The sequence below is a fragment of the Apis florea genome, unplaced genomic scaffold (genome assembly GCF_048593485.1).
Source record: "Apis florea isolate Af1SG1 unplaced genomic scaffold, ASM4859348v1 contig_2272_pilon, whole genome shotgun sequence".
Taxonomy (NCBI): Eukaryota; Metazoa; Arthropoda; class Insecta; order Hymenoptera; family Apidae; genus Apis; species Apis florea.
This window is the reverse complement of record NW_028256549.1, coordinates 7198319-7213015: the sequence shown is the minus strand read 5'-3', so window position 1 is coordinate 7213015 and position 14697 is coordinate 7198319. Positions and strand designations below refer to the sequence as shown.

Below are 14697 nucleotides of genomic sequence, written 5' to 3'. Positions count from 1 at the left end.
TTTAATTTTTTAATAAAAAATATTTAAAAATTATTAATTATTAAATTATTATTAATATGATTAAATAACGTCTAATTTTTTTTTTATTATTTATTCATTATTTATATTCCACGTTCTAAAATATCGATTGAGTCAATTTTGAAAATAGATCAAAGTGTTTCTTATGCCATCTAGCATGCTATAATTTAAATATAATACATATATAAAATTAAATTTGTCAAAAATTAAAAATTGTGCTTCTATTATATTATACATTATAGATTTTATCACTTTTATAGATTTGATATGTATTTTTTCTTATTCCGCAGCACAAGTCATTAATTTATTATGATTTAAATAAATTTATTATGATTTAAATAATGTTGGAATTCGTTATAACAAACTAGATATAAAAATAAGATTCTTCTATTTCATCTGTATTATAATCTTATCCTATATGTTGGATCGATAACGCTGATATTACACTAATAAGGTTTTTTTCGTAATATTTTAGATTTTAACTTTTGATTTAAAAAATTTTTCCGCAAATGTTATTTTTATTTTAAAAAAAAATTATTTCTAAGTTTCAGCTAAATCAAAGTATAGGAATTTCCAAAATTATAAAAAATAATATTAAAACAGTTTCCTTAAAATTTTGAGTTTTAATCTCATCAAAAATCGCGCAAACATTATTTTTATAATAAAATGAAGCTATTTACGTTTTTTTTTGTCAAATTAAAATTATATATTATTATATATAAGTTTTAGAAAATAGAAAATACAAATTATTTCTTAAATTATTTTTTAAAATCTAAGATTTAATTTGCACTCAGAATTTACTTTAGTAAAAAATTAAAAATTAGAATATTTCAATTTTAACGATTTATCGCTGGATGATATTTCGATTTTTATGAATTATACAATTTTCAAAAATTATAACTGTAAAAATATAATTATTTTTTTAAATATAAAAATTTAATATGATGATTATAATATTATTAATATTATTTTAATAAATTGAAAAGGAATAAATTGTAATTTATATAAAAACTTTAGTTATTTTTTTGTATTATATATAATATACATATATATTTTATATATTATATTTTTTTGTAATTAAATTAAATATTTTTTTTTATTATAATTCCAATGTGTATATAATGCAAATGTTATAATATAATTAAATTTACACTTAATTAATTATACACAAATTATAATTTAGTAATAATGAATAATTCTTCTTTTTTAATAATTTTTAAATAGTTAATTAAATAAATAATAAGATAATATTATGAAATAAATAAATCTAATATTAAATTAAATTATATTGCAATAAATTATTTAAATCAATGTATTTTTCTTTTTATTATTTTAATTGATATTTCTATTACATATATAAATAATATTTAATTTTTTAAGAAAAAAATATATATATTTTATAAGAATACACTTTATAAATAATAACTCTTATTGTAAGAATTATTGTAAAAATTATTATACTGCATTCGATAGTCAAATTAGTTCCACGTTGGACATGATCGCAAAGTGAACAATATGGCTACAAAAGAAAACAATCTTCCTGTATTATATGGAGAATTAAATAAATTAGGTCAAAATGGAGAATATGAAAGGGCCATAAAAATTGCCAATAAAAGTGAGTTTTTTGTGAATTTACGAATTGTACATAATCTCAAAAATTTACTATCAACATAACCTGTGCCCTATTTTTGAGAAATAACATATTCAAAAATAGAATATTTTTTAGTTTTATATACTTTCCCGGATGAAAAAGCTGCTTTCCGTTGTAAAGTTATTTGTCACATTCAACTATCCAAATTTAATGATGCACTCCAATTTATATCTAAGAATCCAAAATTAGCAAGGTATGTATTCTTTATTATATTAAAATTAAAGCTTTCGTTTTAATTAATATTTTATAGAATTTAAAAGATGAATAAATATTTCTTTATAGCAATTTAGATTTTGAGAAAGCATATTGTTTGTATCGATTAAATCAAGTAAATGAAGCTTTAAAAGTAGTGGAAGTTTTGCCAAATCCTTCATTAAAACTCAAAGAACTTAAAGCCCAAATATTATATAGACTTGAAAAATATGAAGAATGTTTCTCTGTATATAGAGATATTATAAAAAATTCTCATGATGAGTATGAAGATGAAAGACAAGCTAATCTTGCAGCAGTGGTTGTAAATTTAACGATTGAGGGTTCCGTAAGTTTTTAACACATTTCTAAATCTATCAATATATCTATATTATTAAATATAAAATAAGTTATTTTTTGATTATAATATAATTTAGATATATTTTATTATTTCTTTATTATTTTTTTTGGCAGAATTTAGAAGTTCCTGTACTACGTGAAGATACATATGAGTTAATATATAATGCAGCTTGTTGTTTAATTGCACAAGGTAGCAAAGGTGATAAAGCTGTTTTAAATGAGGCAGAGAAGAAACTTAGAACAGCTGAAAAAATGTGTAAAGAAGGTTTAGAAGAAGATGGAGTTGCAGAAGAAGAAATAGAAGATGAACTGGGAATTATTAGAGTTCAACTTGGATGTTGTCTTCAACTTCAGGGTCGCGAGAAAGAAGCTCAAGCATTATACATTTCTGCTTTAAAAGCAAAACCAGATGATATAGCTTTAGTAGCAGTTGCAAGCAATAATCTTGTGTGTCTCAATAAAGATCAGAATGTATTTGATAGCAAAAAGAGAATGAAAAGCGCTACTCATGATAGCTTAGAATATAAATTAACTTCTAGACAGAAAAGAAATATTGCTTATAATCAGTGTTTGCTAGCTTTATATACTGATCAGGTAGAAATTTAATCAATAATTTATTATTCTATTGTTCATATTATTATTTTTATTTAATATTTAATATTTTATATATTTGTAGGCAGAACAATGTCAACAACTTTGTAATAAACTTGCTAAAGATCATCCTGCACTTGCTGTAGATGCAATGTTTGTTAAAGCAGTACAACTTGGTAAAGAAGGTAAAGCAAAGGAAGCAACAGATTTATTAACACAATATGCAATTGGAGATAAAGAATTACAAATGAAATTAGTTTGTGTGCAACTTTTATTAAGTCAAGATGAAAGACAAGAAGCAATCAATGTTCTTGAAAATTTAAATGAAAGAGATAAATCTTTACCTGGCATAGTTAGTACACTTGTAACTCTTTATATGGCTGAGAATAATCGTGAAAGAGCGTCAGCTGTTCTTAAAAATGCGGTTAATTATTACAAGAAAAATAAAGTAGGCACATTTGATTTAATTTTTTTTTTTTTTTAATTAATTCAATATTATTTTTTATCTAGTATTTATTTTTAGGAAACTACTGCTAATTTAGGAGAATTATGGCGACAAGCCGCTGATTTTTATTTACGCGGAGGAGAAATTAAAATGGCAGCTGATATTTTACAAGAAATGGTAGATGCTTCGCCTTGTGATACCAAAACATTAGCGCAATTAGTGGTGGCCTATGTACAATTTTGTCCTGAAAAAGCACAATTATTATCAAAACGTTTACCACCACTACATGATTTATATGAAACAACCGATATTGATGCTTTAGAGAGTAGCAATTGGGTAATTGGTACCAAAATGATCAAGAAAAAAATAGAACCATCTCCTGGGTAAGTATTTAATATAATCTCAACGTTAAAATATTAATTGATAATTATAATTATATTTTGTAGTAAACCAGTCGATGTAACTCAAAAGAAACGGAAGAAACGCAAACGTAAAGGAAAATTGCCTAAGAATTACGATCCAAATGTTCCACCTGATCCTGAGCGATGGTTACCTAGACACGAACGTAGTGGATTTAGAAAGAAACGAGATAGAAGAAATCGAGATGCTGCAATGAAAGGCACCCAAGGTGCTGCAACTGGAGCTAGTGATATGTAGTATGTATTAAACAAATATATATTTTTTAATTAAAGAAAAAGTAAATAATTTTTATCATTATTTATAATTACAGTGATATTACTAAAATGCCTACAAATGCAAAACCTTCCCCTAATCCACGACATAGTCCAGCAGTAGAAAGTTCTGGTCCACGACAACAGCAACGTAAAGTTCAGCAGAAAAAGAAAAAAAAAGGAGGGAAGTGGTAAAGTGATACAAATGATTTATACTTGTGTTATACTTGACGACCGAAATATATGTATATATATATATATATACCGCTACAACATGGATGATTGAATAATGATAATGAATCTGTTTAATGAATCAAATAACTTTTTCAATTTATACATATATGTATTTTTTATCGCTGTACAAATGTACAGTATGAAATACTGCCATTTTTGAATGAATGTATTTTATATCAGTATCATTTAATCAGTGTAAATTTTTGACTTCTGAATTTGCAATTAGATTAAAATGTAATTGAGTTCTATGTGGATTGGAAATATACATGAAAGATATAGTACATAAAATATTTTTATTCTTTTTTTTAATCCTTTTGTCAATTTCTGACAAAATTCAGTAATATAATATACAATATAGATAACATGTTTCTTTCATACATTGACTAGGATTTGGCGATACATGTCTTTATTCCTCTGTTGGTAACAATTGTATATAAAAATACAATCTGATTCATATTTTTTTTCTTTTAAAAAAATCTGTAATTTATGTAAGTAAATAGATAGATTGTGATTGTGCGTCAAATTTTTAACATATATATAACAGATTTATATATGTACATGTAATATAATAAGTGGCATAATAATTGTTTAACTACAAATGTAACTATAATAATCTTATGTTGCATATAATAATAAAATGCCACATTGTATTTCAATATAGTTCATGTTGTAAAATCATAATTCTATGAAGACACAATTTGATTATATCTCATTGACACTTATGAGATATATGTGCACGCACGCGTGCATGTGTAAAAGGATATTTTTGTTCTCTACCATCCTAATTTATTGTCTTGTATTATCATTGCACAACATAGTATTGTTTATGGTGTATATATAAATTTATATAACAGAGGCAACTATCGAGGTAAGAATAATCGTATATATCATAAAACGCTTCTACGTTTGTTTTTATATAGTTTTCTAATATGTCAAGGCTATAAATCGCTTTCATCTACATGTTTACTTAAAATACTTAATACCCTTCTGTTAGAAAATAGTACAACAGGCACACTTATTCCAATATTTTCTGGTCTGAAAATTGTGATATGCATAATATGTAGAAAATAAACAAGCACTGGAAATTTATTTTACCAGTCCTAAGTAAATATTTCCGTTGGTAGTTTTGTCATGCCACACTCATCTATTGGCAAGTAATATCCCGTGTTCCCAAAACCAATCGCCAAATCAGTTCGACAAAAGAAAGTTTGTCAAAAATGAAAATAGATGAGTAAGGCACAAATGCATGTAAATGTCATAAAACACTCACATAATAATATAAGTAATTCTCAATGTATGAATATTACATTTTCAACAAATAATGCTACTTTTCGGGAATAATACCTTCCCAGACATCTTCTCGCTGTTTGTTGGCTAATCTACGTTTTTCTAAAAACAAAAAGAAAACATCTTGTTTCTATATTTTTATGAAATTTTTTTTATATTGTCAGAATTTTTCAATATAATTAGTATCTTTACCTTTAGCTTCGCGTAATATATTTTTTTCGTGTTCGCGTTCTTGTCTAGCAGTGGCTAATTTCACTCCTAAAGCACCCGTAACTAATCGTCTTGCTAATGCCGCGCAAGTTTCTGGGCGACTTCTATAGGGTTGTAAAAATTCTGCACTTCTTTTTGCTTTTGTTTTGCTTAAAGCCGTGGCTTCACTTAGGGGTCTTGTTTTAACAAATGGATGATCCGATGCCAATACTTCGGCAGCTAAAAACGATTTGATGAGTAAGCACTTGTTAGTCATATGTTGATGTAATTTTAACTCGTTTCTAATTACCAACAAGAGGACTACTGAAGACTCCAAGACAATGCGTATCATCAACCCATTTTAATTCAAAACCACCATTTTTAAAAGGACTAAAAACAGCTGCTAAATCGCTGGTTTTAAATTCTGATGGGAAATTATAAATTTCAACCACATGAGCAAATTCATCACTAGATACTTCAATATGTTTGGTATATGGTTTATAATCATTCTTCGGTTGTTCTATCATAACATTACCAACAGCTGACGTTAACTAAAAATAAAAGTAATTCAAATAAAAATAACTTTATTTTCTAAATTGAAAAATAGTAATATTTATAAATATTTACCTCTTCTATGAGAGTTGGATCTAAACAGTCACCATTATCATCAAATAAACTATCCCAATCACATTCATCTCTATTTATTTTTTTAATAGGTGGAGAAGGTGGTGGTGCAGGTTTACTTTTTTGTCGTACAATTTTTTTTACTTTTTTCTCCGGTAATACTATAGGAATAACTTCTTTAACAGCTTGTGATTCTTTTTGTATAGTATCTGAGATAATTAACACGTTTGACACCATATTGTGATGCATCATTTGCGTATTTTTTTGATTCGTTATTTCATCTTTATTTGAAAATTCCATATTTTTTTTATTATTTGCAGTTGAATTAGTCATAATAATATTATCTTTACATTTATCAGATCTGTCTATTTCTTCATTAACATTAATTTCATTATATATACATGTTTCAACTGAATCTAAACTACTCTTATTCTCACTAAAATTGCTAGGTATTTCTTGTCCTTCAATCGTTTGTAAGTGATCTGTATCAGTTATTTCATATGAAGTTTCAAGAACTTCAAAAGCATTACAATCATTTGAATCATTTGGCACATTTTTATTTAAATTTTCTAATTGTTCAATTGGTTCTTTATTATTACTTTTTGCTATAGGTATTTTTGAAGAAGTTATTCCTTTTGTTTCTGTTTGAAAACATATATTAAAATCAAATTCCGTATTTTGATCATCATCAAAAGTTTCTTTTTCTATACATTCTTTACTTTCTTGTATATCAGAGCTTGCTTCTTTAATATTTAAATTCGATTTTCCATGAGAAGCAGAAAATAAAGACGAATTATCTTTAATTGTACGATTTATACGAATAGATTCTAATGGTTGAGGACTCCCTTCTGTTTCTAAACTTCTACGATGTCTTGGTACATAAACTGCACGATCTGGCCTTCTTTGACGAGAAGTTCTTGATGAAATTAAATTTTTTAAATATATATTAAAATAATTTTTTTTTAGATTATGAAAAAAAAGATGTAAATATATCTCTATAATTTCTTACTTTCCAATAGATGAATCTGCTTGTGTTTGAACTTGGTCCATATTTGTTTGAAGTTCATTTCTAGCCCTCCTAACAGCTGGTGGTCTATAGATTTCAACTGTTGGCGTTGATTTCACTAAAAAGTCGAATGAAGATTTTAATTAATTTTATTCTATATTTTAAAAGATGATAAAATTTTTATTTTACTTTCCAATTACCTTGTCTTTGAATTCGTACCCGTTCAGGAGATGCGGAAGGTGATCGCTGACCTTCAATGCCCATCTCGAGCAGCGTACCAATACTTTTTGTTGTACAATTCGATGTACACTGTTCACCATCCAATTTCGGATCTCTTAAATAACAATATTTGAAAATAACAAAATTATACTTTTGTTAACTTTATAAAATTTTCTCTCGTATCAGTTAAATAGCTTTTTGACGCATTTGAATACTACGCTATGTGACCTTGAGCCGGCCAGTTTCACTTTCGTTTGCTGCTGCGTAATTCCATTCTTGTAAACCCATTTCGTAACAATATTAGACTTGTCTGTGAATTTCGCATAAATCTGATTTAATATAGGACTTGTTCTACTTTCATAGGAACCGCAATAGCAATATTAATATTTCTAAACCACATAGATCAACATCTTGTATGCAAAATATTTTAAAAACTAAAATTTTTAAATTAAAAAAAATTTTGAATTTTTACATTAATCTGATATTTTATCAATCATATAAATCATAATAATTTCGTAAAGAATTATCTATTTTTCATACAAAATTCACTAATTAATCATAATTCAAATTTAAAAAATATATGATAAGAATTTCTTAATAATAATAATTAATACTTATTTTACAATTAAATATAATTGTATGTCAATATATACACGTCTTATCCACAAATTATAGATAAAGAGGATATCAATAATTGATCCGTTAAATGGGAAATAATGAAAATCAACATCATCAAGTTTATTCAGATCATAATTAAATTAGATATTATGAAATTAATAGACACTCTGATACCTTATCACGTCACTCTTATAACAAACTACTGTTCGCCTAGCAGAACCCTGGCCGATCGAGAACGTGTGTAGATCGACAAAGCGGTCCCGCACTAATTGATGTATGATGTATCTTCGATAGTTATTAACAGGTGGAAAGACGAGTACCCTGTAAAAGTGAAAAGAACACGTTATGATCGCAGCTGAAAGTGAGACTGGACTGAGGACGGTCAACGGGTGAATGTAATCGTCTTGTCCCGGGCTACTTTGCCGTATATCCTGTCAGATGAACACATACCGGCTAACTTTTACATAACGTTTCACTTTCTCCTTCGTTAGTTTCCTTAAAATTAAAGCCTTCCTTGTGTCCGAATAATCACAAATTATTTCGATCACATTTCGTTAATATTATGATCTCGTTAACATTTCGCATAACTACACTTCATGAAAACCAACTACAATCGAACAGTATAAAACATTCGAGTCGGATAAAGTGGAATTTATTATGTATAACATCGTAAGCGGATGTTTTTAGAAAGCATGAAAACCATTACAATAAGCGGGCGCGCACACAATGCAGAAAAATAGGAAACAGGAAACGCACTTTAATCTTGTCTTAGATGATAAATAAAATGATTGAGCAACGAGGATGCTAGGAAAGAGATAAATTTTCATTCCACGATAGTTAAATTACATGCCAACCGTTTAGATGGAACGAAGCGTGTAGTATGATAAAGTCACGGTTTCTTTCTTTCTTTTGTATACGTATATGAAAACTAGAGGAAAAAGAAATTGAATACACAAGTTCCAATCGATCAAATAAAATATCGCACTTTTTAATCTTGTGATTCGATTGTTGAATCGTCAGTTTGTATGATTAATTACGTTTCAAAATGGAATAAATCGACGAGTCTTATACTACAAAGAAGAAATGGAGTGTTGTATATCTCGTAAGTATTGCGTGGTTCACGTAATCACGCGTATACGTGAGCGACATACGCTCAGCGACCGGTTACACTCCATAGATTAACAATTATCCGTGCAGAGGGCATTCAAAATCATTCAGCTGTTTCTCTTGCATATGATTTCAGTAATTATGCAATACGGCATATAATCATGATTTTGTTTTTATTGTTATTATTTTTAAATAATTTTTAAATAAACGTTATCTTATCAAATACTTTTTATAAATAAAAATATATTTAAATTTTGTTATCATATATTTTTGAAATTTTCATTACGTTAACTATTTTTATATTAACAAATTTTCATTAACTATTTTTAAAATAATTAAAACTGTATATTGAATGATAAAAGAATGCACATATTATAGCATTCTTATATATTATACTATAATTATACTTATACTATATATATATATATATATGCAGCAATTTTTAATTTCATATAATCATTTTTGTTAACTGCGTTTTGTTATTTTCGTTGTCGTCGATGAAAATAATACGTTCTATTAAACTTTTTGTTTCGTATAAATTTTCTTTTATTATTTAATGACGTATATACGCAAGTTCCGTCATTTATGAAGGGTTATTTAATCAATATCCGCAACTTAAAATCCCATTATCTTCTTACTATAATGTTCCGAGTAAAATATAAAAACATATATATCTATATATAGAAAATCAACATAAACAAATTCAAAAATAAATAAAAAAAACCAATAATATGCATAAATTGCATTTTTATTTACATTAGATAATGATTCCCCGTTTTTTATGTTTATTGTATAGTATTATGTAGTAAATATTATATAGTATACCAATATCTTGCAAAAAAGAAAAGCGTAAATATTCAAAATTTGCGAGATATGCAAAGAAAAAAAACAGATTAAAGAAATTATTTCAAAATGCATGTAATAGCGATTAAGATTTGGAAAATAATGATATCATTTATCTTTAGATCGCAATATTTATATATTTCGTTCAGGAACTTAAAAAATATTAGTAAATTGTTGGAAATTTTTTAGCAGATGTACCATATCTTAAATCTTTGAAATTCTAAAATCTTAATTTTAATTAAATGACAAAAATGCAAAAAATTAAACATAATCATATCTAACTATGTAACATTCATCAAAATTATTAAAAAAATTTATAAATTATTAAATTAATATTATTTATGACATATTTTATCTTATTTTTTTTTTGTGATTGACAAATGTCAACTAATTTTACAATGTGCCTTTTAAAACTTTAAGATCAATAATTTCATGGAGAAAACATTATAATATACTATGATAAAAATTTATAGAAAATGAAAGTCAAGAATAAATACTCGAAGACACATTGTAAAAAATGTAGACATCTAACCTTTAAAGGCGCGTCGTTACATCAGGAAATGTGATCGTTTGGCTTGCCTACCTTTTTCGTTTCTTATCTTTTGAAAATAGAGTCACGTCGTGCTCCACGTCCTCGGAGAAGAGGCTATCTTGTAAGCTCATTTATCTTCGAAACGGCACGTAGTTCAGACATATGAGAAATTATTAATATTGATAATCAAATTCATCAAAATTTATTCAACAAAACCACGTTTACCGTGCTGCTGAACAGCAGCAACGGTCTCTACTCGACGCACATTGACCATAAACTACTTGAGAATACGTCGCGCATGCGTTGATTTACTTTAGCTGCTCAGTTACTACGCATGCGTACTACTTTAATTTGAGTAGTTTTATAGAAATTTTTTACGATCCTTTCTATATACTATATTTGAAAAATTAATGTAAGTTTTAATATACTAATTTATTAATTTTAATGTTATAATAACTTTTATCGATTTTTTGCTTGTAAATATAAAATATATTATATAATATCAATCAAAGAAGTTAAAGATTTTACACTTTCCCAAAAATATGCCATGATTCTATATTGATTTTTTTTTATGTTTTACACCAATAAATATAATAATTTTTTTTCAATTTAAAAATAGCAAGATCATTATTCAATGCACAATTTTTTATAGCATTAATTTTATTCAATGTCTATCTTGGCGATTCTTTGATCGAGTATAAATGATTATTCAATTTAGTTAAGTTTATGAAGGAAGAGTTGTGATTAATTTAATGATTGTCTTATTATTATTAATCAATTCAATTAATATACTGTACAAAACATATTTATTTAATAATTTATGGAAATACACACATAGTGTACAACATACAAGCCCTAGCATTCATAAAATGCTGCTACATTGTAAAGTCGAATTCACTTCACTTTTTTTTCTAGAATATTTACATACAATCACGTTTTTTCGCTTTACATTGTTTGTCGAAACAAGTTCATGTAACTACAAGCGACAAGTCCCGGTCGTTTCGCTCAACGCGTCGTTGTCTTTATCAAATTCATCGAGAAAATATGTTATATCTGATAAAATTTTTTTGTATCCCGGCATTGAGAGAAACTCGAGATCGAATTAGAATGTGTACAGCGCATAAACATACAAAGTTAAAAGGATCCAGATCTTTTTTAACCGGATCCAATTTCTTTTCTTTTTTTTTTTTTTTTTCATTTTCTTTTTTCTCTAATACAAAGCTGCGTCTACACGCAATATTATCGGAATTCTGTCAAAAATATTCTATATACAATTAGAATATGTATAAAAAGAAATTCACATCTTAAAATTACAAGAAGAAGGGCAATCTTGTTCTGTTGCTGTGCAAAAAAGCAACAAATTCTTATCTATGAGACACCAATTGGCATTTTTGTATCTTCAAACTAAAAATTTATAAAGAATTGATACAAAAATACGCAAGGTGATTATATCATAGTTATTATATTTATAACTAAATATTTAGAATTATATTTAGCGATAATGTGAGCACAAAAAATTTGTTTTTCCGTTATTTCACTATCGCTATGATTTCTTGGTCTACTTATATTTATGCATTATATAAATGTAGAAAGTAATTTATAATAAACATTAAAAAGATGAGTTAATGTAACTCAATGAAAGATAATAAGCAAATGATTTCAAATGCTAAGAAAACAATGAGACGGTCATGTATGTAAAATGAATTGGTATCATTAAAAAATGTATTAATGATTATCGGTAATCTGATTAAATCCATTTTTTCTATTATATAATAGAAAAATATTAAGAATCTATAAAGGAATTTCTTTTTCATCAAGAAATTATTTTTCAAATTTAATGTCTTTGCTATGCCAAAAGTGAAATAAGTACTATGACGGATAATACACGGATAGAATAAGAAAACATTCAAAGTAGGTACAAGATTCTTTGTGATTCTTATCGCGAATCGAACATACAAATATTAATCTTAAATATCTATTCGTGGTCTATATTGTAGCCTTAAAGGTGGGTCCCGGAACCTCCATCTTGTTACATAAACGAATTTTAATGTATGGTCCTTACCTAATAGTTCATCATTACATAAAATATCAATCTACAAAAATTTAATTAATATTATTAATCAGTCAACCAATATTATTAATCAATTAATAATCTTAATTCCAATATAAATTTTCTTTTTACTTACATCGCGATATTTTTCCATTCCATTTAACACTTTCTTGGCAATAAACTTTTTTAAATGCGTAATAGTTGCTTGGGCAGAGCATCTGATAAATCTTCGTTTCAAAGTCTTTAAACTTGTATTTATGCATTCCAAACATACATTAACCTGTAAAAATATTAGCTTTTTAATATTATAATCTACAAAGTTAAATCATATAATAATGTCAATCATCTTCTTACCTGTTCATCAGTACGATGATAATCTGATTCTGCATGTGCATCTGCTGTTGCCTTTTCTTCTTCAACATCTCCAGCATTTGGTAATATATCTTTTGGGCAAGGTAAACCTCTTGCTCTATAAAATTCTCTTTCTCTTTTAATTTCATCTAAAAAAAAAAAAATTAAATCAATTATGTTATGTATTATATTAATTATATATAATTTTTTTTCATTAATAAACAAATGCTAACTTTCTTGAAGATCAGGAACTAATTTATAGACAATATCTTGCATAGTTCTGTCAAAGCTTATATATTGAAGAGGATGAGATTGATGTATAACAATTTGACATGTTGGGCAGGTATGCTTTTCTTCTAAATGTTTCACTAGACAGCTTTTACAAAATGTATGTAAACATTCCGTTACAGTAGTGGCATCTATCAAATAACCTTTGCATATCTTGCATGTTATGTGACTGTTCAGTGTTTTTAATTTAATTCTCCTCTCCATGGCACTGGTAATCACCATTTAATAAATATTACTACCTGCGACACCATACAAGTGCCATCAAATTCTGATGTCAAATTGTTCCAAACTTGTAATTGTAACTAAAATCATATAAATTACAATATTTAAATACATATAAATTACAATAAATTACAATATTTTTATTTTGCAAAAAAGAAAAGAAAATTATATAAAATAATAAATATAATATTATTATATACAAAAGTTGGAATTATAGAAAAGATAAAATTTTTATAATACATAAATTCCATAAAATTTGTGACATTGACATATAGTTTGATTTATTTAAAATTCGTTAGAGAACAAAACGAAATTTTTTAAAAAATGATCAATGCAAAATCAAGTAAATTTTTTGCTTCGAAAAAAGTGGGTTATCAAATTCTAACCTGAATGTCGAGTGTTAACACACAATGGAAACTTTTACTCGCATTATTCGTTAGGAAGTTTCGTGTGTATGGTCCATATAATTCTTAGCATTTTTTTATCGTTGAATCGAAATGGAGGAATACAAAATTAAACGTTCTACTAAAAACTTGATAAAAACAACTAAGTGTAAATGTGGCTGATGACAACAAAACGAACTGATTTCAGCGCCACTATCTGTCTTATATTCAACTTTTCTCTGGACACGCGGTTCCGATCTATGGTGGGGATTGCATTATACATATTTTTTCAATTAATCATATAGTAATTTATTTATTCATTTAACCGTTGACATGTGTATATCTATTTTATATATGCGTAATTCAATCTATTTTAATCTATATTAATTACAGTTTGACAAATACTGATAAACGAAAAATGATAAATATGTAATAAACGGAAATCTAGATAATTTTATTCATATAAAATATGTAAAAATTCGTAAATAGAGTATAAAAATTAAATAAGATTTAAAGACATTTTAATTTTTCTAATTTTATAATATATAATATATAATAAAATTTTCATGTTTTAAAATACATGAAATAATTTATTGTATTGTTTTAAATATTTTTTCAAACTTTTATTATTAGATTTCAGTAGGATGGAATAAATATTAAGTAATTAGTCGAGTTCTCTAATCGTAAAATCATAAAAAAAGAACAAAATAATGTACATTAAAAAAAAAATTACTTTTTAATGGATTAATTGGTCAATTGAATTAATATCAGTTAATAACAATAAAATTCGTACGCATTTACCATTTTTTAAAAAATTTT

The 14697-nt window shown here is 26.1% G+C and overlaps 3 protein-coding genes across 7 annotated transcripts; 1 reads left to right on the top strand and 2 right to left on the bottom strand.

The window, feature by feature from the left end:
- The first annotated feature begins 1319 nt into the window (after nucleotides 1–1319).
- On the top strand, nucleotides 1320–4447 carry Srp72 (signal recognition particle 72). 2 transcript variants are annotated; one of them, XM_031917868.2, is made up of 8 exons: nucleotides 1320–1633; nucleotides 1745–1862; nucleotides 1952–2207; nucleotides 2333–2812; nucleotides 2895–3257; nucleotides 3333–3637; nucleotides 3701–3910; nucleotides 3985–4447. In XM_031917868.2, the coding sequence occupies exons 1-8, from the start codon at nucleotides 1534–1536 to the stop codon at nucleotides 4118–4120; spliced, it is 1968 nt and encodes a 655-aa protein (XP_031773728.1). In that variant the 5' UTR covers nucleotides 1320–1533; the 3' UTR covers nucleotides 4121–4447. The 2 variants fall into 2 exon arrangements, with proteins under 2 accessions (XP_031773728.1, XP_086758868.1); XM_086902742.1 differs by having other exon boundaries at nucleotides 1481–1633; nucleotides 1733–1862.
- Nucleotides 4434–10875, bottom strand: LOC100872855 (uncharacterized). 4 transcript variants are annotated; one of them, XR_015290611.1, is made up of 8 exons: nucleotides 10636–10863; nucleotides 8277–8423; nucleotides 7466–7599; nucleotides 7269–7383; nucleotides 6263–7175; nucleotides 5950–6186; nucleotides 5639–5875; nucleotides 4434–5548 (listed from the first exon to the last, which is right to left on the bottom strand). XR_015290611.1 is itself a non-coding variant. In XM_086902743.1 (8 exons), the coding sequence occupies exons 1-8, from the start codon at nucleotides 10713–10715 to the stop codon at nucleotides 5484–5486; spliced, it is 1932 nt and encodes a 643-aa protein (XP_086758869.1). In that variant the 5' UTR covers nucleotides 10716–10875; the 3' UTR covers nucleotides 4434–5483. The 4 variants fall into 4 exon arrangements, 3 of the variants coding, with proteins under 3 accessions (XP_086758869.1, XP_086758871.1, XP_086758870.1); XM_086902743.1 differs by having other exon boundaries at nucleotides 5946–6186; nucleotides 10636–10875; XM_086902745.1 differs by lacking the exon at nucleotides 10636–10863 and adding an exon at nucleotides 8553–8726 and having other exon boundaries at nucleotides 5946–6186.
- A 498-nt stretch (nucleotides 10876–11373) lies between these two features.
- Nucleotides 11374–14097, bottom strand: l(3)73Ah (polycomb group ring finger 3-like lethal (3) 73Ah). The gene is made up of 5 exons (XM_003695872.4): nucleotides 13882–14097; nucleotides 13219–13575; nucleotides 12989–13134; nucleotides 12771–12914; nucleotides 11374–12677 (listed from the first exon to the last, which is right to left on the bottom strand). Exons 2-5 carry the CDS (start codon nucleotides 13493–13495, stop codon nucleotides 12552–12554), a joined length of 693 nt encoding a protein of 230 aa, XP_003695920.1. The 5' UTR covers nucleotides 13496–13575; nucleotides 13882–14097; the 3' UTR covers nucleotides 11374–12551.
- Between the last annotated feature and the right edge of the window lie 600 nt (nucleotides 14098–14697).